Source organism: Leopardus geoffroyi, chromosome A3 (genome assembly GCF_018350155.1).
Source record: "Leopardus geoffroyi isolate Oge1 chromosome A3, O.geoffroyi_Oge1_pat1.0, whole genome shotgun sequence".
Taxonomy (NCBI): Eukaryota; Metazoa; Chordata; class Mammalia; order Carnivora; family Felidae; genus Leopardus; species Leopardus geoffroyi.
Window position 1 is genome coordinate 139,724,885 of NC_059336.1, and position 16,391 is coordinate 139,741,275.

At 56.3% G+C, this 16,391-nt stretch overlaps 1 protein-coding gene across 1 annotated transcript in view; it reads right to left on the reverse strand.

Annotated features, from left to right (window-relative positions):
- Positions 1-16,391, reverse strand: part of TPO (thyroid peroxidase) — a 36,057-nt gene that overhangs the window by 7,212 nt on the left and 12,454 nt on the right. Inside the window, exons 3-8 of the mRNA XM_045447896.1 lie at positions 14,548-14,717; positions 12,395-12,527; positions 5,860-5,989; positions 4,034-4,240; positions 2,453-2,971; positions 152-410 (exon numbers count right to left, since the gene is read on the reverse strand). Coding sequence (XP_045303852.1) covers positions 152-410; positions 2,453-2,971; positions 4,034-4,240; positions 5,860-5,989; positions 12,395-12,527; positions 14,548-14,717 — 1,418 coding nt within the window. The remainder of the gene's footprint in view (positions 1-151; positions 411-2,452; positions 2,972-4,033; positions 4,241-5,859; positions 5,990-12,394; positions 12,528-14,547; positions 14,718-16,391) is intronic.

Sequence of the window (16,391 nt, forward strand, 5' to 3'; positions counted from 1 at the left end):
GTCGAGACTTTAAAAAGCTTCGAGGTGTTGACTTTCCCCGTGAAGGCCGATAACCACACAGAATTCGGCCAAACGTGCTGGGAGCGGAAAGCCTGCCGTCACCACGGGTTTGTGGGCGCTCGTGCCGGGGAGCCTGCGGGAGGGGGCGCACCTTCCTTGAGGACCCTCCAGGGGCTGAAGAAGGCGTCCTGCAGCCGCAGTGGGGGGAGCGCGGGGTGCTCCCGGAAGCTGGCGTCCAGCCGCCGCACCAGCGGGTGCACCGTGGCGTGGCCGAAGCGGAAGGCGGCCGTGGAAAACACGTTGGACACGGTGGGGTCCACGGTGGGGTCATAGCCCTCATAGGGGCCCACGTGCTGCTGGAAGGCCTCGGGGCCCAGGACTTTGGGGATGTAGTCTCGCATGGTGATGATCTACGGAGAAGGGAAAACAGGAGTTTCTGAGCGGGGCGCCTCCAGCAGGGCCCGGGGGCCAGACCGGGGCCACGTCCAGAGACAGGGGAGGACTTCCTCCTGTACATCCCTGGGGCAGAGGTGTTCCAGGAGGGACGTGCCATCCAGGCAAGGGAACAGGCAACCAGCTGAAGGGATGCGAGGAGCGACCTCACAGCTCTGGCATTTACGGGACGGGGCGCGTGTCAGCGACACCCCCAGACGCCCCGCAGGGAAGGCCACACAAAACGTGGCTGCACACCACGCAGACACCGGGGCTGTGGCACTGCACCGCGCTTCACCCGTGGGCACTCCGGCGACGCCTGAACTCAGAGCGCAAGTCAGAAGTCCAGGCGTTTTTTGGAACCTGAGACCAGAGGCTCAGGATTCAGAGCCGGGAGTTCGAATCCCACCTCCTCCTTCTCAGTTGCGCTACTCTGGGAGGGCTGGGGGCCTCTCTGGACCAGCTTCCTTATCTGGAGAACCTCTTTCGTGGAGTTTCCGTGAGAGCAGGAAACAGCCGTGGTTTTCTGTGCTGGGTGTGCGGTGTGGTGTCCACGTGGCAGACACGTTACTTACAGAGAGGGTCCGGGGCGCTGCTGGACTCCCCGCCCGGAAGCGGGAAGGAAATGGCGCGCAAGCCGAGGGCTACGTGGGATTGAAGGGTCCTCGCCGGTTAAAATTTAGGCCGAGAGAAACACCCTGTCACTCCTTCCCCCCCTGAATTGTGTCTGTCAGGTCGTTAGTTCCTTGTAACAGAAGCACGAAGGCAAGGGGCCGGCAGGGGTCGCCACAGGAGCCCAACCCGTGTGTGGGTTTTGTAAATGAGGCCTTGTCCTAATTTGGTCCCAACCTGGAAGATGCATCGCTCTAAGGGGACAGGACTGACGTGGCCTGTGACCCTCCCCAGGTGCCCTTCATGATCACGGGACCCAGTGGAGAGACAGATGCAGCCCCCTGACTGGACCAGGTCTCAGCTCGCCCTGCCCTGCAGTAAGGCCTCAAAGTGACTTCTCCACACGGTTTTTGTCTGTTCTACACCTGTGGGTTCCTCTCGTGGGAGCCCCTTTCTCGACCTGGGGCAGGGCACACGTCCCCCCCACCCTGCACAGGGCTGTCTGTCCCGGGGCTGAGGGGCCCCCAGGACGCAGCCCATGCCCCTGCAAGGGTTTTACCAACTCTTTCAATGCAACCTATCGTTATTTTAAGGTTTCCAAGGCATTTGCAAAAACCCTGAAGAGAAGCTATTGACCAAAGAAAACACAGAAGGAAATTTGAAAGTGAAATGTGAGCCTCAGAAATGTTGTAAAGTCCTGGGCAGCCGCAGGGAGGGGCTCCGGGGTGATGGGCGGGGCTCTGCTTCGTTCTTGCCCTTGGACCTGGACCCCTGCTCACACGGGACAGCTGGGAAACACACCGTCTGTCCCTGCGGAGCGTGCGTTCGGGGAAGGGGCACAGACACGACACGACACAGAAAACAAGGGGACACGCGCCGTGGCAGAGCGGGGGGCGGGACGCCCCCGACGGGACCCTGTCTGGGAACTGCTAGACTGCGCCTGCGTCGGAGGCCACTTTGTTCAAGGTCAGAGCGTGTCTGACGAGCTGTTTGACTTTGCCAGAAGACGGTGGCGGGTTTCCGGGTCACATTACATTGCCGTCCTCCAAATCTGCCTAAACGCCCCTTCACAGGCCCTGCGTGGTTATCACTTCTTTTATTTCGCCGACCGCGTGTTCCCCTCTGTGAATCTCAGAGGTGAGCTCCCCTCCACCGCCTGCGGGTCCATGTAAGCGTGGGCATCAGGTTCCCACGACCGACCGACTCCACCCTCCAGCACCACCCCCACAGCACCGGCCCGCTCTTACTCCGCCCCCTGCACCACGGGGCTTCCCCCCCCCACCCCTTACACAAGCACGCAGCTCCTTCCGGAGCTCTACTCCTGAACCTCGGGGCTCCCGTGCTCCCCGCCTCCCGCCCAGCTCCCGTTGCTCACGCCAGCACAGGGCGTCCCAGTGACCTCTCACACCTGGTGCAAGGCGCCCACCACCTTGCGCGCCTCCTGGTAGGCGGTGTCCGCGCTCCAGTGCGCGTTGAGGGCTTTAAGCGCCACGGCCAGGCGGTTGTGCTCTCGCAGCCACAGTGTGTGCACGGCCGTCAGGGCGGGGACCTCGCTGGCACGGCCGTCCCCGGCCAGGAAGCAAGGCGCCTGGGCCGTCCCGCGGGTGCCGGGCTCTGGCGCGCAGCCCGTGGGCCCAGGTGGCCGCGCGAAGGGCAGGTAGGCGCGGCCGGCGTCCCAGTGGCGCGTGTTGACCCGGAGCAGCCCCTCCGCACTGGTCCAGTTGCGCAGCTGCTTCTCCAAGGCCGGGGAGCTGCCGTACACGGTGGACGCGTCCAGGAAAGAGGTCAGCCCGTTCATCTGCTGTCGCGGGTTCGCCGAGGTCAGGTTGCCAAAGAAGGCGCCTTGGATACCGGTGCCACAGGCCGCGGAGGAGCGGTAAAATGGCAAACAGGACCGGCCTGAGGTCCCCGAGCCGTTGATGGGTAGCTGCCGGGAAAGGGGAGACCGGGTCACTGGGCCTCTGCAGACACCCTGAAAGCTCTAGGCAGGCCGGGACCCTAGGGCACCGGTGCCGCTGTCTGCCCCGCCCACTTCTGTCTCCTGCCCCGCCCACTTGTCCCCCTCCAGCTCCCCCTTCCTGCCAGGGTCAGGACATTCGAGGAGGCTGGAGTTTCCTTAGCTGTGATTGGTGCAGGCCCCATGGTGCCCTTTCACCCCTTCTCCACAATCTTTCCTTTTGGTCTGTTTTGTTTAGATGCCTGGCCTGTTGGGGCCTCCTCTGCAGACGCCCAAAGGGTCCTAACTTCTGGTTCTCTTATCGGGACCTCCCACCAAGCTCAGGCACAGCGTGGCCCAGAGTGGCTGCTCCAGGAAGGTGTGTGGTACCTAGGGGACACGGCCCAGGCAGTCTGCTTTTGGGTAGAAAGTGCTCCCCCTACCCCCCACCTTTGAGGATGTTTTCCAAAGAGAAATGACTAAACCCTTACCTGCACTGTCTCTTCCCTTACTAGTAAGAGAGGAAATTAGCACAATATTTACAGAGACCAGATTTGCAGTATCTGTGGGCGCATTCTGTGCTCCCCCAGCTCTGCACCGTTAGCCCTGCCGATGTGCCCGCTGGGTGTGCATGCGTGCCCCAGGCTCCATGTCCAGGTGTGCGCCCGCTTTGTTATTTGCGACAGCATTTTAAAACAACAAAGCTTAAAACCACCTAAATGCTCATGAAGAAGCTAATCGTTAGTAAGTTATGACGCGTACTGCAGGACTGTCGAAGTCTTAAAACAATCACGTTTCTGTCCACTTAATGACACGGGGAGAACTATAACTACTGCTCGGAGACCCACACCAAGTTGGGAGCAACGCACGTAGTGCGACACACGAGCTGTGCGTGAGGCTCCTGTACGCACATAAGGACACGTTATGTACATACATGCACAGGCAATTTCTGGCCGCATCCATAGGTTTTGACCTTTCATTTTACACTTTGTTTGATTTTTTAAACGACATCTATTACTTTTGTAACAAATGTGAAGAAGTTTAAATTTGTACCTGTATGGGAAAACACGGGTCTTGGTTTTTGCAGGTCAGCTGGCAATCAGCTTCTCCCTCAGATGCAACTTTCCTGGTGCTCTGAGGGGTGAATGCGATGTCGTGATCAATATATTGGCCCCACACCATCAGGAGATCAGAATATTGGTCATCTTCCGTGACGGCCTCGTTGGAAACTCGAATAACTTGCCTTGTCACCTCCCGGACCTGGGCGAAAGAGACCAGCTTGTCATGTGGGAAGGCCATCGGCAGAGAAAGAGGACACTGGGGGACCCTGAGGGTCATAGGGCCGTGCTCGTTCACAGGACAGGAGGCTGCGCCCATTCACGGATGGCTGGCGCTCAGAAGTTCGAGTCTGCGGCATTAGGGTGGGTGGACACATCCAGGCTGCCTTCAGCATAATGCATTGGTTTGTGGTGATTGGGGGGCCTTAGTTAACTGCCCTGAGTCTTAGTTTCATTATCTGTATGTGAGTATGAAATGTTGATATTTCAGGACCATTGTGGGGATTAAATTAGGTAATTTATTACACATCTAGCCATTGGTGTGACAGAGGTCATGACTCAGAGGACAGGGCCACGGAGGGCTGTTGACACCTTTGTGGATGTGATTATTGTAAGGACCTCAAGACAGGGGGCTACCCTGGGTTTCCAAGTGGATCCCATGCAATCACATGGTTCTTAAAATCGGAGAGCTTCTCCTGACCGTAGACAGAGGGGATGCAGCTTTGGGGGGGCAAGAGCCAAGGAGGCAGTGTCCCTGGAATCCAGGGGGCCAAGAAGCAGACCCCAGCCTCCAGGAGGAACGAAGCCCCGCCCACACCTGGATTGGAGGCCAGTGAGACCCATGTCAGACTTCTGGTAACTTTGCGTAGTTTAAGCCACTAAAATTGTGCTAACTTGTTACAGCAGCAGCAGGAAACTGATAAATACATCCCATTAAAGGTACCTGAGCTCTGACCTGAGTAGCTGTATAATTCTGGCGGGGTTGCTCTTAACACTGAGAGTTCAGAAAGCCTCAGGGCTCCGACAGGTCTGGCAGCTAGTGCAGGACAGGAAAGGTGTTATTACCTCATTACCCAGGCAGCTGAATGGAGGCTGCAAGTGACCTGCAGAAAAGTACGGGTTAGCACACCCAGAGGGGCCTGTGCCAACCGCAGGGAGCCCACGGTGCGGCTCTGACACCAGGCGGCTCCTGTCCTCCTGCCTGTCAGCCAACGGAAGACCTCCCAGGGAAGCTGTTGGTTTCCGTAGGGGAGCCTGGGGACGGGGTGGCGGTCCCCAAGCTGGCGTGGTCACATCCTGACTTCTCACACTAAACAGGGCATCCCTTTTATGTTTCTGGAGAATTCCACTGTCACATACAGGACGGGACCAAGCAGACTGGTTTGTTCATGGCAGCAAGTAGTCAAATTGAGGGTCAAATATCCATTTTTTTAACCAAATTGATCAGTGGATTGGATATGAGTTTGCTTAGCAAATAATTTGCCTCTGGGAGTAAAGCGGCAACCATCCATGGTTTTGCATGAATGAATGAATTACGTAACTTTAAGAATCTTTGAATACACCTCCTCCTCTGCCCATGCATAGAGGATTTCTTTCAAATACTGAAATGAGGTGACGAGCAGAGAGTCAGAGGAACTTTAACTTAAATCTGCTTTGTTGTGCCCCCTGGCTGGTGACTGGGGTCTCTCTGTGCTCTGGAGCACAGGGGTCGTGAGGGTGGACGGGGACTCTCCGAGCCCACTGCCCTGAGCAGGCTGGCTTCCTCCGAGGTGGCAGGTGGCCAGGGAGCATCGTGGGGACACGGCGCTGTGAGCTACGTACGGGGGGCAGTGGAAAGCCGTTGTACAGGACGTGGGGGTTCCATCCCCTGGCCTCGCTGATGCCGTCTTCGTAGGCGGGGGGCAGCCACCTGGCCAGGGCTGTGTTGGAGGCTCCCCACCTGGGATGGTCTCTGCGGAAACAAATGTGAGGCTTCGAATCATGAGATAGCCTACATCTGGGGAAAAGTGATAGATGAATTAGAATGGAAACACTGGTTCAAAGAGCAAAAGGAAATGGGAATTTTCTGTTACAGAAAAATCTGTTCTTTGTTTTTTAATGGCTAATTTGGGTATAAAATTGTTCATGCTCCCTTGGCATGTACCAACCAAATCCACGTGGGGTCACTCGGCATCTGGGGCGGCCCTGTGGTGCTCTCTGCAAGAGAAATGAGCAAGGTGGCCATTTGAAGGCAGTAGGCAAGCATCTGGCTCAGGAGGTCACATGGCAGAAGGACCTGAGTGGGCAAACATTGGGATCTAGACTTCAACGATCCTTTCGTGCATCTGATGTGGAGGCACTTGGAGCACCTAAGGAGCAAAGTCTACGAGACTCGTGACACGCTGAGTGGTTTTTTTAGTTTGTGGAGTGTTTAGAAAGAGACGTATTTAAAAATTAGTTGTGTTCTGACACAATCATCATTATTAAGGACATCGTGTATGTGGATCATTCTGACATAAACGTGACTGATTCCGATGCTCTAAGAGGGAAGAGAACCGGGAGCTCCTGCGAGTGGTTTCTGATCTGGGCAATGGAGTCAGCACATCAGAAGGACAGACTGAACGCAGCTTCTCCTGATGGTGCCACATGGCTCCTGACTTAGGGAAAAGGGTCTTATTGCGTCCATCGCATCGCGGCTGCCTTACCCGGGAACCCTCGGGAGCACGTAGCAGGAGGCGGGGTGGGCACTTTTGTGTATCTGCAGGGACAGTGGGTGGGGATAATTTGATCACCAGTCCTTCGTTGATCTCCAGCACACTGGAGTGGTTCGATTTGCAGAGCGACACGGGACAGCAATGCGTTTAATTAGCTGCCATAAGTCAGCGTGGGGAGATTGGTGTGCGCTCCAATAAGTTGTCAGATTTGTTACAGTTGGTTTCTCTTTACTGGAATCCCATGAAGAATGGCTTGGAGGGGTGCTCTTTCAATCAGTTACAAATGAGATTTTTTTTTTTTTTTTGTAATTTATTGTCAAATTGGTTTCCATACAACACCCAGTGCTCATCCCAACAGGTGCCCTCCTCAATGCCCATCACCCACTTTCCCCTCTCCCCCAGCCCCCATCAACCCTTGGTTTATTCTCAGTATTTAAGAGTCTCTTATGGTTTGCCTCCTTCCCTCTCTGTAACTTTTTCCCCCCTTCCCCTCCCCACTGTTAAGTTTCTCAGGATCTGCATATGAGTGAAAACGTATGATATCTGTCTTTCTCTGCCTGATTTATTTCACTTAGCATAATATCCTCCAGTTCCATCCACATTGCTACAAATGGCCAGATTTCATTCTTTCTCATTGCCGAGTAGTATTCCATCGTATACATAAACCACATCTTCTTTATCCATTCGTCAGTCGATGGACATTTAGGCTTTTTCCATACTTTGGCTATGGTTGAAAGTGCCACTATAAACAATGGGGTACAAGTGCCCCTCTGCATCAGCACTCCTGTGTCCCTTGGGTAAATTCCTAGCAGTGCTACTGCTGGGTCATAGGGTAGTTCTATTTTTAATTTTTTGAGGAAACTCCACACTGTTTTGCAGAGCGGCTGCGCCAGTTTGCATTCCCACCAACAGTGCACGAGGGTTCCTGTTTCTCCACATCCTCGCTAGAATCTACAGTCTCCTGACTTGTTCATTTTAGCCACTCTCACCGGCGTGAGGTGGTATCTCAGTGTGGCTTTGATTTGTATTTCCCTGATGAGGAATGATGTTGAGTATCTTTTCGTGCGCCTGTTGGTCAAATCCTAAAATCTGTATGGAACCACAAAAGACCCCAAATAGCCAAAGTAATATTGAAGAAGAAGACCAAAGCAGGAGGCATCACAATCCCAGACTTTGGCCTCTACTACAAAGCTATAATCATCAAGACAGTGTGGTATTGGCACAAAAACAGACACATAGACCAATGGAATAGAATAGAGACTCCAGAATTGGACCCACAAAAGTATGGCCAACTAATCTTCGACAAAGCAGGAAAGAATATCCAATGGAAAAAAGACGGTCTCTTTAACAAATGGTGCTGGGAGAACTGGACAGCAACATGCAGAAGAATGAAACTAGAACACTTTCTTACACCATTCACAAAAATAAACTCAAAATGGATAAAGGACCTGAATGTGAGACAGGAAACCATCAAAACCCTAGAGCAGAAAGCAGGAAAAAACCTCTCTGACCTCAGCTGCAGCAATTTCTTATTTGACACATCCTCAAAGGCACGGGAATTAAAAGCAAAAATGAACTATTGGGACCTCATGAAGATAAAAAGCTTCTGCACTGCAAAGGAAACAATCAACAAAACTAAAAGGCAACCAACGGAATGGGAAAAGATATTTGCAAATGGCATATTGGACAAAGGGCTAGTATCCACAATCTATAAAGAACTCACCAAACTTCCACCCGAAAAACAAATAATCCAGCGAAGCAACGGGCAGAAAGAAGATGTGAATGAGACGTTAACTGCTTAGGCTGCGATGTTTGTGCAGAGTGACTTTTCTATTTCAGTAGCTTGTGGGCTATCACGGCCGCCCAGGGGGCACTCATGTGCCTTTGTGGACACTCAGCAAGGGTGTGCACTTGACCTGCACACCCCATGTGGCCTGGTGCCCTGCCGGCCGGCCTGGAAGCATGACCATCTCGGCCTGCGGTGCGGGAGCCCCTGCTGGAGCTCCCCGATCGGCGGCAGCAAAGACCCGTGAGCGTGAGAGACGGGCCGTGGAGGGGGCACGACTGAACCTTCCCGGAGGAACAGGCTTTTCCGTAATTGGTACGCGCTCAATGTGTTCCCCAAACTCTGGAAACCTTACTTATCGTGGAGACATCTGTGCCTACGTTGTGTTCCTCGATATTTCATCAAGAAACCAACACCAGCACCGTCTACTTTTCCTTAAAGACTAACAAGCATCCGTGGGGCCTCGGGGGGTGGCCTGTGCCTGTCAGGGGTGCTGTTCCGTTTCGGGTTTGTTTGGATTCAAGTGTCAATATCAGTAAAGGATCTGAGGACAGCGCGGGCGCTGACCCATCTAACAGCTGGTTTCAAGCAGATAAATGCAGGCGTTTAAGGGAGAGGATGGTGTGAATGTGACACAAACAGCTCCCTCAGTGTGCTGAGATCCTCAAGGTTTCACCTCCGCTGGGCAATTTCGTGCCTTCGGTCCAAACACAAAGGAGAAGAAAAAGTGAGTGTGAAAATGACCCCAAAGCAAATGGCCAGAAGAAAAGGGCCCTGGGGACGTGAGTCCTCAGATGCCTGGCGTTCGTACAGCCACATATGTTGGCAAGCCAGGTCCGACACTTAATTTGGTTTTTGACAACTTTTTTTGGCAAATTAATACAGAGAATTATATATACACCAGAATATATACTAAACCTAGGTACATTTAGGGGTTCTTCCTATAATTTCAATGTATGTATCAAGTTTCGCCTTCAGAGTTTATTGTTTCCTCTATGAATTCACGGGTTTTGAGGAGAGAAAGTCTCCATGGATGAAGCTTCGTGCAGAATTAGCACGTAAAGGAGACTGGCATGCCAGCCTTTGGTAGGATGACGACCTGCAAACCTGATCCCAACCTCTCTGTACGTCCGTGTGTAGGACGCACATCCGGCAGGCCTGGGAATTAAGCAGACGAATCCAGTAACAGGCTGTGTCTCTGTCACCGTGTGGATGGAAACGTCGTCTGCAATCTCCACACCTCTGCCGGATGGTTAGAGAGGCTGAGGGCTAGGTTTACTGGCTGCCATCTTTAACTCGACATTAACCAAGCCTGAGCCGTGAAGAGTGTTGCTGTCACCTTGAGAAGCAGTATACATCACAGCTGTAGGGGCCTCCCCCCTGCTCTCGGGAAAATTCACGTTGAAGGATGTTTCTGGCCCTCTGTGGCTAGTGCCCTTGGCCAGAGCCAACTGGTCACATGTGGAACGGTCATTTCATGGTAACAATCACGGCAACACCTACTGTCCTCGAGCTTGTAGATTGCATGCAGGGACCTCTAGAAACGCGTCTCTCAAAATCAGCCCTGCCAGTATCATTCCCATTTTATGGATACAGAAATAGAGCCCGGAATGCCTCCGAGAGTCATCAAGGTGGTCCCTGCTGCACGCAGCAGCCAGAGCCGGACAGCACGTGTGTGAATTTCTGACGTCCTACGTGTCATGTTTCGATTTACCATAGGAGACACAAGCAGCACCCATGCCCACACCGGCACATGCGGGGAACCCAGGTGGCTGCCGGAGCCCGAGGACCAGCTGAGAGCAGAGAAGGGCCACATGAACGGGCGTGCACTCGATTCCTCGTGAGCAATACGCTTGTGGCACCGATGAGGTCACACAAACAGAAGAGAGACCGTAGACATCCTTCTCCACTTCGGCTGGCTGATTTCACGTGACGCAGCCCAGCAGTTGGGATATTCTCAGCAGAGGGAAAAGGAAGGTTAGAAGCCACGCCCCACACACGTGAGGTCTACACTGTGAGAAAACCAGTACAAGTGGAGAGTTTTTAAACCCACCGTGTGGAGACTTGGAATTTGTACGGTTAAATCCCAGGTCGCTCTGGCCACCGCACCGCCGTCAGGAGGCCCAGAGCACCGCTGTTCGCTGCCTGGCAGCAGCTATAGGATAAGAAGGGACTTGGTTAAGGAAGAAAAAGGGAAGCAAAAACGCCCGCTGCGTGTCCGAGTTCGAGTGTGGAGGAAAGACCGCAGCAGGAAGCAAACCCCAAGAGCTCGGAAAGAAGCACTGGCAAAATTTAGGACGAATGGGAAGCACGACATTGGTAACGGCCAACACGTCCGCGATTTAACTCTGCCACCTCGTAGGGAAGTCTGACCACCGGCGAACCTCGAAGGAACAGCAGTCCCGGCTTCCTGCTGACGACAAAGCTGCTTTCGAAACTGAGATAAAAGATGTAGAAACTCAGCGAAATAACCAGAAGTACCCAAAAGGAAAATACGCTTTCCCAGTTAAGAAAATACGGATCAGAAAGAAATAGCTGCTAAGCCTTTACTCCCCGGGTGTGAACACACCCGTGTGCATCACGCCCGGGGGGGGCCGCACAAGCCTCGTGGAGCTGATGGGACCCGGGGCCCGTGTGAGCGCACGCGTGTTGGTCTCTGCGGCACAGACGTGCACCCCGGAGCAGCCATGAGCGGTGTCTCCCGTGTACACTGAGGACTCACCGGCCCGGGCGTCACGGAGGCTCCCACCCTCCGCAGCCTGCACCCCAGGCAAAGCCAGCGCCAGCAGGAGCCGGGGCGTCACGGAGGAAAGAGGTGCGGCCAGGAGAGGCGCCAGACAAGACCCCCCCGGATGGAGCTGGCAAGGGCTCCCCAGGGGGGCCCTGCCCCCACAGAAGGAGCCTCAGAGCCGGAGGCGAGAGGCCCAGGCCCTCCTGGGGTGGGGGACGGTGGGGGGGGGGGCCCAGGGACGCCCTCAGTGGCGTGCAGAGTCGGGGAGGGACGCCGAGCGTCTGGTCGTCCTTGATGGCTTGGGTCACGGGCATCACCCTCTGCCTCCGGCAGCAGCCCCGTGTGCACGGCCCCTGCCTGACCAGCCACGTGGGTGTCCCCATTTCCTTTCCTTCATGTATTAAAAATGGGAGCTGTTCCTGTTTACGCCGGACCCACTGGGGCCCGTGGCTGTCACATCCCCCAGCATGTGTCACAGCGCCTGGCTCTTTGGGCGCTCAAAGTGTTCTGAATAAACAAGGAACGAACGAGCGAACGAATGAACGAACGAACAGACGCATGGCCGACGGCCGTTTTCTCCCAGCCCCCACCCCGGGGCCAGGCCGCAGCGGTGCTGCCCTCCGGTGCCTGGCGGCTGCTCTCCTCCCCCGCCCGTGACCCAGCCCTGCGTCTGGGCCTGACGGAACCGCCCTCGGCCCTCGTGCTTCCGGGTTCTGGTCTCAGCTGAACCCGTGGCTCCTGGGCCTCCCCAGCCCCGTCACACTCTCCCCTGCTCTCTCCCCTCCACGCCACTGTCCCCCGTGCTTGTGTGCCACTCTCTCCCCCACCCTCCTGTGGGGCCTGCTGTCCAGGGGCTGGGCGTCCCCGCACCGGTCCTGCAGGCAGGTGTCCAGGGGACACCGGTGGACGGGGTGGGGGCGTCCAGGGGACACCCGTGGACAGGGTGGGGGCCAGGTTCAGGGGCCGCTGGTAGATGGGACGGGGGTGGCGTCCAGGGGACACCCGTGGACGGGTGGGCAGGTGAGGTGGTGGAGGGTAGAGAGATCCGGCGCTCAGAGGCGGAGACGACCCCAGGTGGTCTGCCACCTCCCTCAGGAGGGCCGCTCATCGTGTCGGAATCCAGCTGAGAAAACCGGAAGGAAATACCTGTTGGTGCAGGCGCCCGTGATGAGCCTGTACTTGTTGGCCAGGCAGGTGTCTGGACACGTGGGGGGCAGCATGTGAGGCAGGCATCCGGACAGGTTCGCGATGGTGCTCAGCACGTCTTCTGGTAGGACGTCTGAGGAGAAACAGCAACGCGTTTGTAACGGCAAGCCTACCGTGCGGTGGGCACCATCCCACACTCTCAGGGTGTCTGTGACCCCTGTGTTCGGGCTCACACGGAAGCCACGCTGTTCGCTGGGGCAAGGGCTTCCTTCTCCGCGAATCCAGCCGCTCTCTCAACAATCCCCTTGAGCCTCTCACCGCCAGCAGGTGGCCTATTAAAACCTGTTTTTGCTTTGTGATCGTTCGGGAAAGCAAGTCAGAGCTCCGAGCCCCCAGACACAAGCCACCTAGTGGGGTCACCTCCCCGACGTGCCTGTCACACCCTCGCGGTGATGGAAGATAGCCAAGCGCAGTCCTTGTCCCTCCTCCAAGCCTGCCCTGGTCAGGTGTGCCCGCAGCATCCGTGTGTCCACCCACAGAACCTTCTTTTCTCTGCGCGCTGATTTCTGGATCCCTTCTCCCGAATCTTTCTAGATTAAGGGCCCAGAAACCTGTCTCTTATTTACTCACTTTCTCCCCAATTCTGTTGCTGCTTATTGAACAAATCAAAGCAAGGACTGCTTTGTCTGCTCGCAGAAGGGATCCCTGGCCACTTCTCCAAGAGGGTTTGTACCAATCTTCAACATAACGCCTTAATAAGCCGACTAACCAGACACCCGTGAAGCTGAGGTATTCAGCAGAGAAACACAAGGAGGAATGCACCCTGTAAACTGGGGAGAAATGACACCGGCTTCCTGACCATCAACGTGCACCGAGCAGTCCCTGCGGCCCAGTGACCCTCCGACCACGTTTTCTGCTCAGCCGACGGGAGCGTGTGTGGCTTACGACATGAGCACAGAGCCTTCAGAACAGGAAGCGCTCTGGCGTGGGGAGCGTGACCAAGCCCGCTGCACAGAACCACGATCGCAGCTGCGCTGACGGACGGAACCAGCGTGCGCAAAGAGCGGGAAGCAGGGCGCCTGCAAGTAGCTGTGGACACTGCGCGCTGATGAGGTCCCAGAGGCTGCGTGGCCTCAGTTACTTTTCCCACATTCTACACTGTCTACACCTGTCCACGCTGTTGACAATGGCAACCATAGGAAACTCCCTAAATTAATGGGTTCTTCAGTTCTGTATGTTGGCCTGGGCCAAACCCCTCTGCCCTGTCTCCTGATACCCCTGCACCCCGCGGCTGAGCAAGGCTCTGGGGACGGGATGGGGCCTACAGCCCTCAGAACCCTCACTCAGCCCCACGATTCGACACAAAACCACGTCAGAAGAATCTTTGGCTGCCATGAAGTCAGTCGAACCTGGTAAGTGTACTGTCTGAGAATTCCGGTGAGTCCCGACTCAGCCAAGCCTGTCTTGTTGTAGAGACTAACTAACCACTTCAGGTTAAGTGTCTACAGCCAGTTCGGATTAAGGGACCCAGTAGCTCACGGCACCACACTGGAAAAGTCTGGGTAAGTTTGTTTCTTAAAAATCCTGCCTTCTAGTTGCCCACCCCAGGGCTCACAAATGTGCCCGTGGTCACGACGGCCATCAGTGCAGGGCCCTGCACCCACAGGGTGCTTTCACCCGATGCGGCTTGAGCCCAAGTCTATTTTGTTCTGCCAACAGCCGGGCAAGCCGGCAGCCAGTGTGGTGCCCAGTTCAGGGTCGAGCACCCTGGTTCTCCAAGGCTCTGAGCCAGTAACAGGCAATGACTCACCGTCCTTGCTGGCCCCTGAGCTCCTGGGAGCTCCCCGAGTTCTGACCAGGTCTGTGGACCTCCCCACACTCCTTCCACCATGACGCGGGACGCCCAGGAGGCTGAGCTCCTTGGCAGGTTCAGTTCGGATGGTAGAGCAACAGTGACCTCCCAGGCCAGCGCAGACACAACGTGATGTCTGCCTGAACCTGTTTATTTAAGAGCCAAGTGTCGGTCCTGGGAGTGAGCGGGGACCCCGTATGTGTGCAGCGGAGTGAGAAGTGCCCTCGAAGTCCCCACACAGGCCTGGGGTCTGCTCCTCGGGGGCCGCGGCTCCGGGTGGGGGGCACCTCGGGGAGCTCACCAGTGGGAGGCTGAGATTGCCTGAGCTTCCCGTAGACTCTTGTCTTCATGGCCTGCACGGAAGCTTCCATGATCTCAGCCGCTCGGGAGACGGCGCGGCTGGTTGGCTCGGGGAGCTTGGAAAAAGACAGCAGCTGTGATGGAGAAGGGCTCTCTCGTTCACTGAGGTCTCTGCGCACAAGAGGAGACTCGGGGTTGGTTACTCTTTTGTGGCCGTGTTCATCGGCCATCACTGATGGCTTCAGCGGATGCTGTGGAGCACCACACGGCCAGCACCGTGCGGGCTGCAGGTCAGGCTGATACACACGCTGCTCGCCGGGAGTCAGGGCTTAGCCAGGGGACAGGGCCTGTGCGACAATGTGTGAGATACACCTTCTCCCCCAGATCCTGAGATGCCTTTGCCGTGTTCCAGCCGGTGAGCGAGCCGCCCTGAGTGCCTGCAGCCCTGCGAGGTCCCGGGGCCAAGAATCAGCCGCCACAGGGCACGACGCGGCCACACGCCCTTTGTTCTCGAACCGAAATCACCCTAACGCGAAGTGCCATCGGTGTTGCCGGCAGCTGGCCTTCCTGGCCTCTCACATCCCGGGAGCCCCGGCCACAGGGGGTCAGTGCGGCCCCTCTGCCCACGGCATCTGGGGGCCAGGGCCCCAGGAGCAGGGGGGCCGGGCTGGCCTCTGTGCCGAAGCTGCCCTCGACTGGTGGCTCCTGCAGAGTGGCATCATGCGGCCCCAGGTGGAAGCAGGAGCTGGCAGGAAGGCCCGACGCTGAGGCCTTGGTGAAAAACAGCCAAATTCTCGCTCAGTCATCCCCCTTGCGGCCATCCAGTGGGCCACCTCTGTGTTCCATTTGTTAATAATAAGCACAAACGGGCAGGGCTTCCTGGGTGAAAACAGTGTGGCAGGCGCCGTGCTAAGTACTACTTTCTTCTCAGTAATTCCTCACAGAGGCTCAGGGGATAAATTCTGCAATTATGCCCATGAGACCAGAGCAGCTGGCCTCAGGCCGACAGCCAGCGAGAGAAGGACCCGGTATTGGGACACAAAAGTCACACACATCTGCAATGTGTATGTTAGAGATACCCGAACGCACATATAAAGGTATCTGACATGTAACTTTAATATAAAAAAGCTGTGCTTAGACCTGCCAGTGTGTTTTTTAACCACATGATGGCATCATGCACTTGAGGGGATCCAGCTTTTCATAGAAGCTGAGACACTGGCCTGCATACTGCACAGACCCCCAGACAGGGGACCCTGGCCCCAGACACGGAATCCCAGCCCCAGACAGGGGACCCTGGCCCCAGACACAAGACTCCCAGCCACAGACAGGGGACCCTGGCCCCAGACATGGGAACCCCAGCCCCAGACAGGGGACTCTGGCTCCAGACAGGGGGCCCTGGCCCCAGACAGGGGACCCTGGCCCCAGACACGGGAACCCCAGCCCCAGACATAAGACCCCCAGCCCCAGACAGGGGAACCTGGCCCCAGACACAAGACTCCCAGCCCCAGATAGGGGACCCTGGCCCCAGATACAAGACTCCCAGCCCCAGACAGGGGACTCCAGCTCCAGACAGGGGACCCTGGACCCAGACACAGGAACCCCAGCCCCAGACACAGGACCCCCGGCCCCAGACAGGGGACTGTAACCCCAGGCACAAGACTCCCAGCCCCAGACAGGGGATCCTGGCCCCAGACACAAGACTCCCAGCCCCAGACAGGGGACCCTGGACCCAGACATGGGAACCCCAGCCTCAGACAGGGGACCCTGACCCCAGAAACAAGACTCCCAGCCCCAGACAGGGGACCCTGGCTCCAGACAGGGGACCCTGGACCCAGACACAGGAAC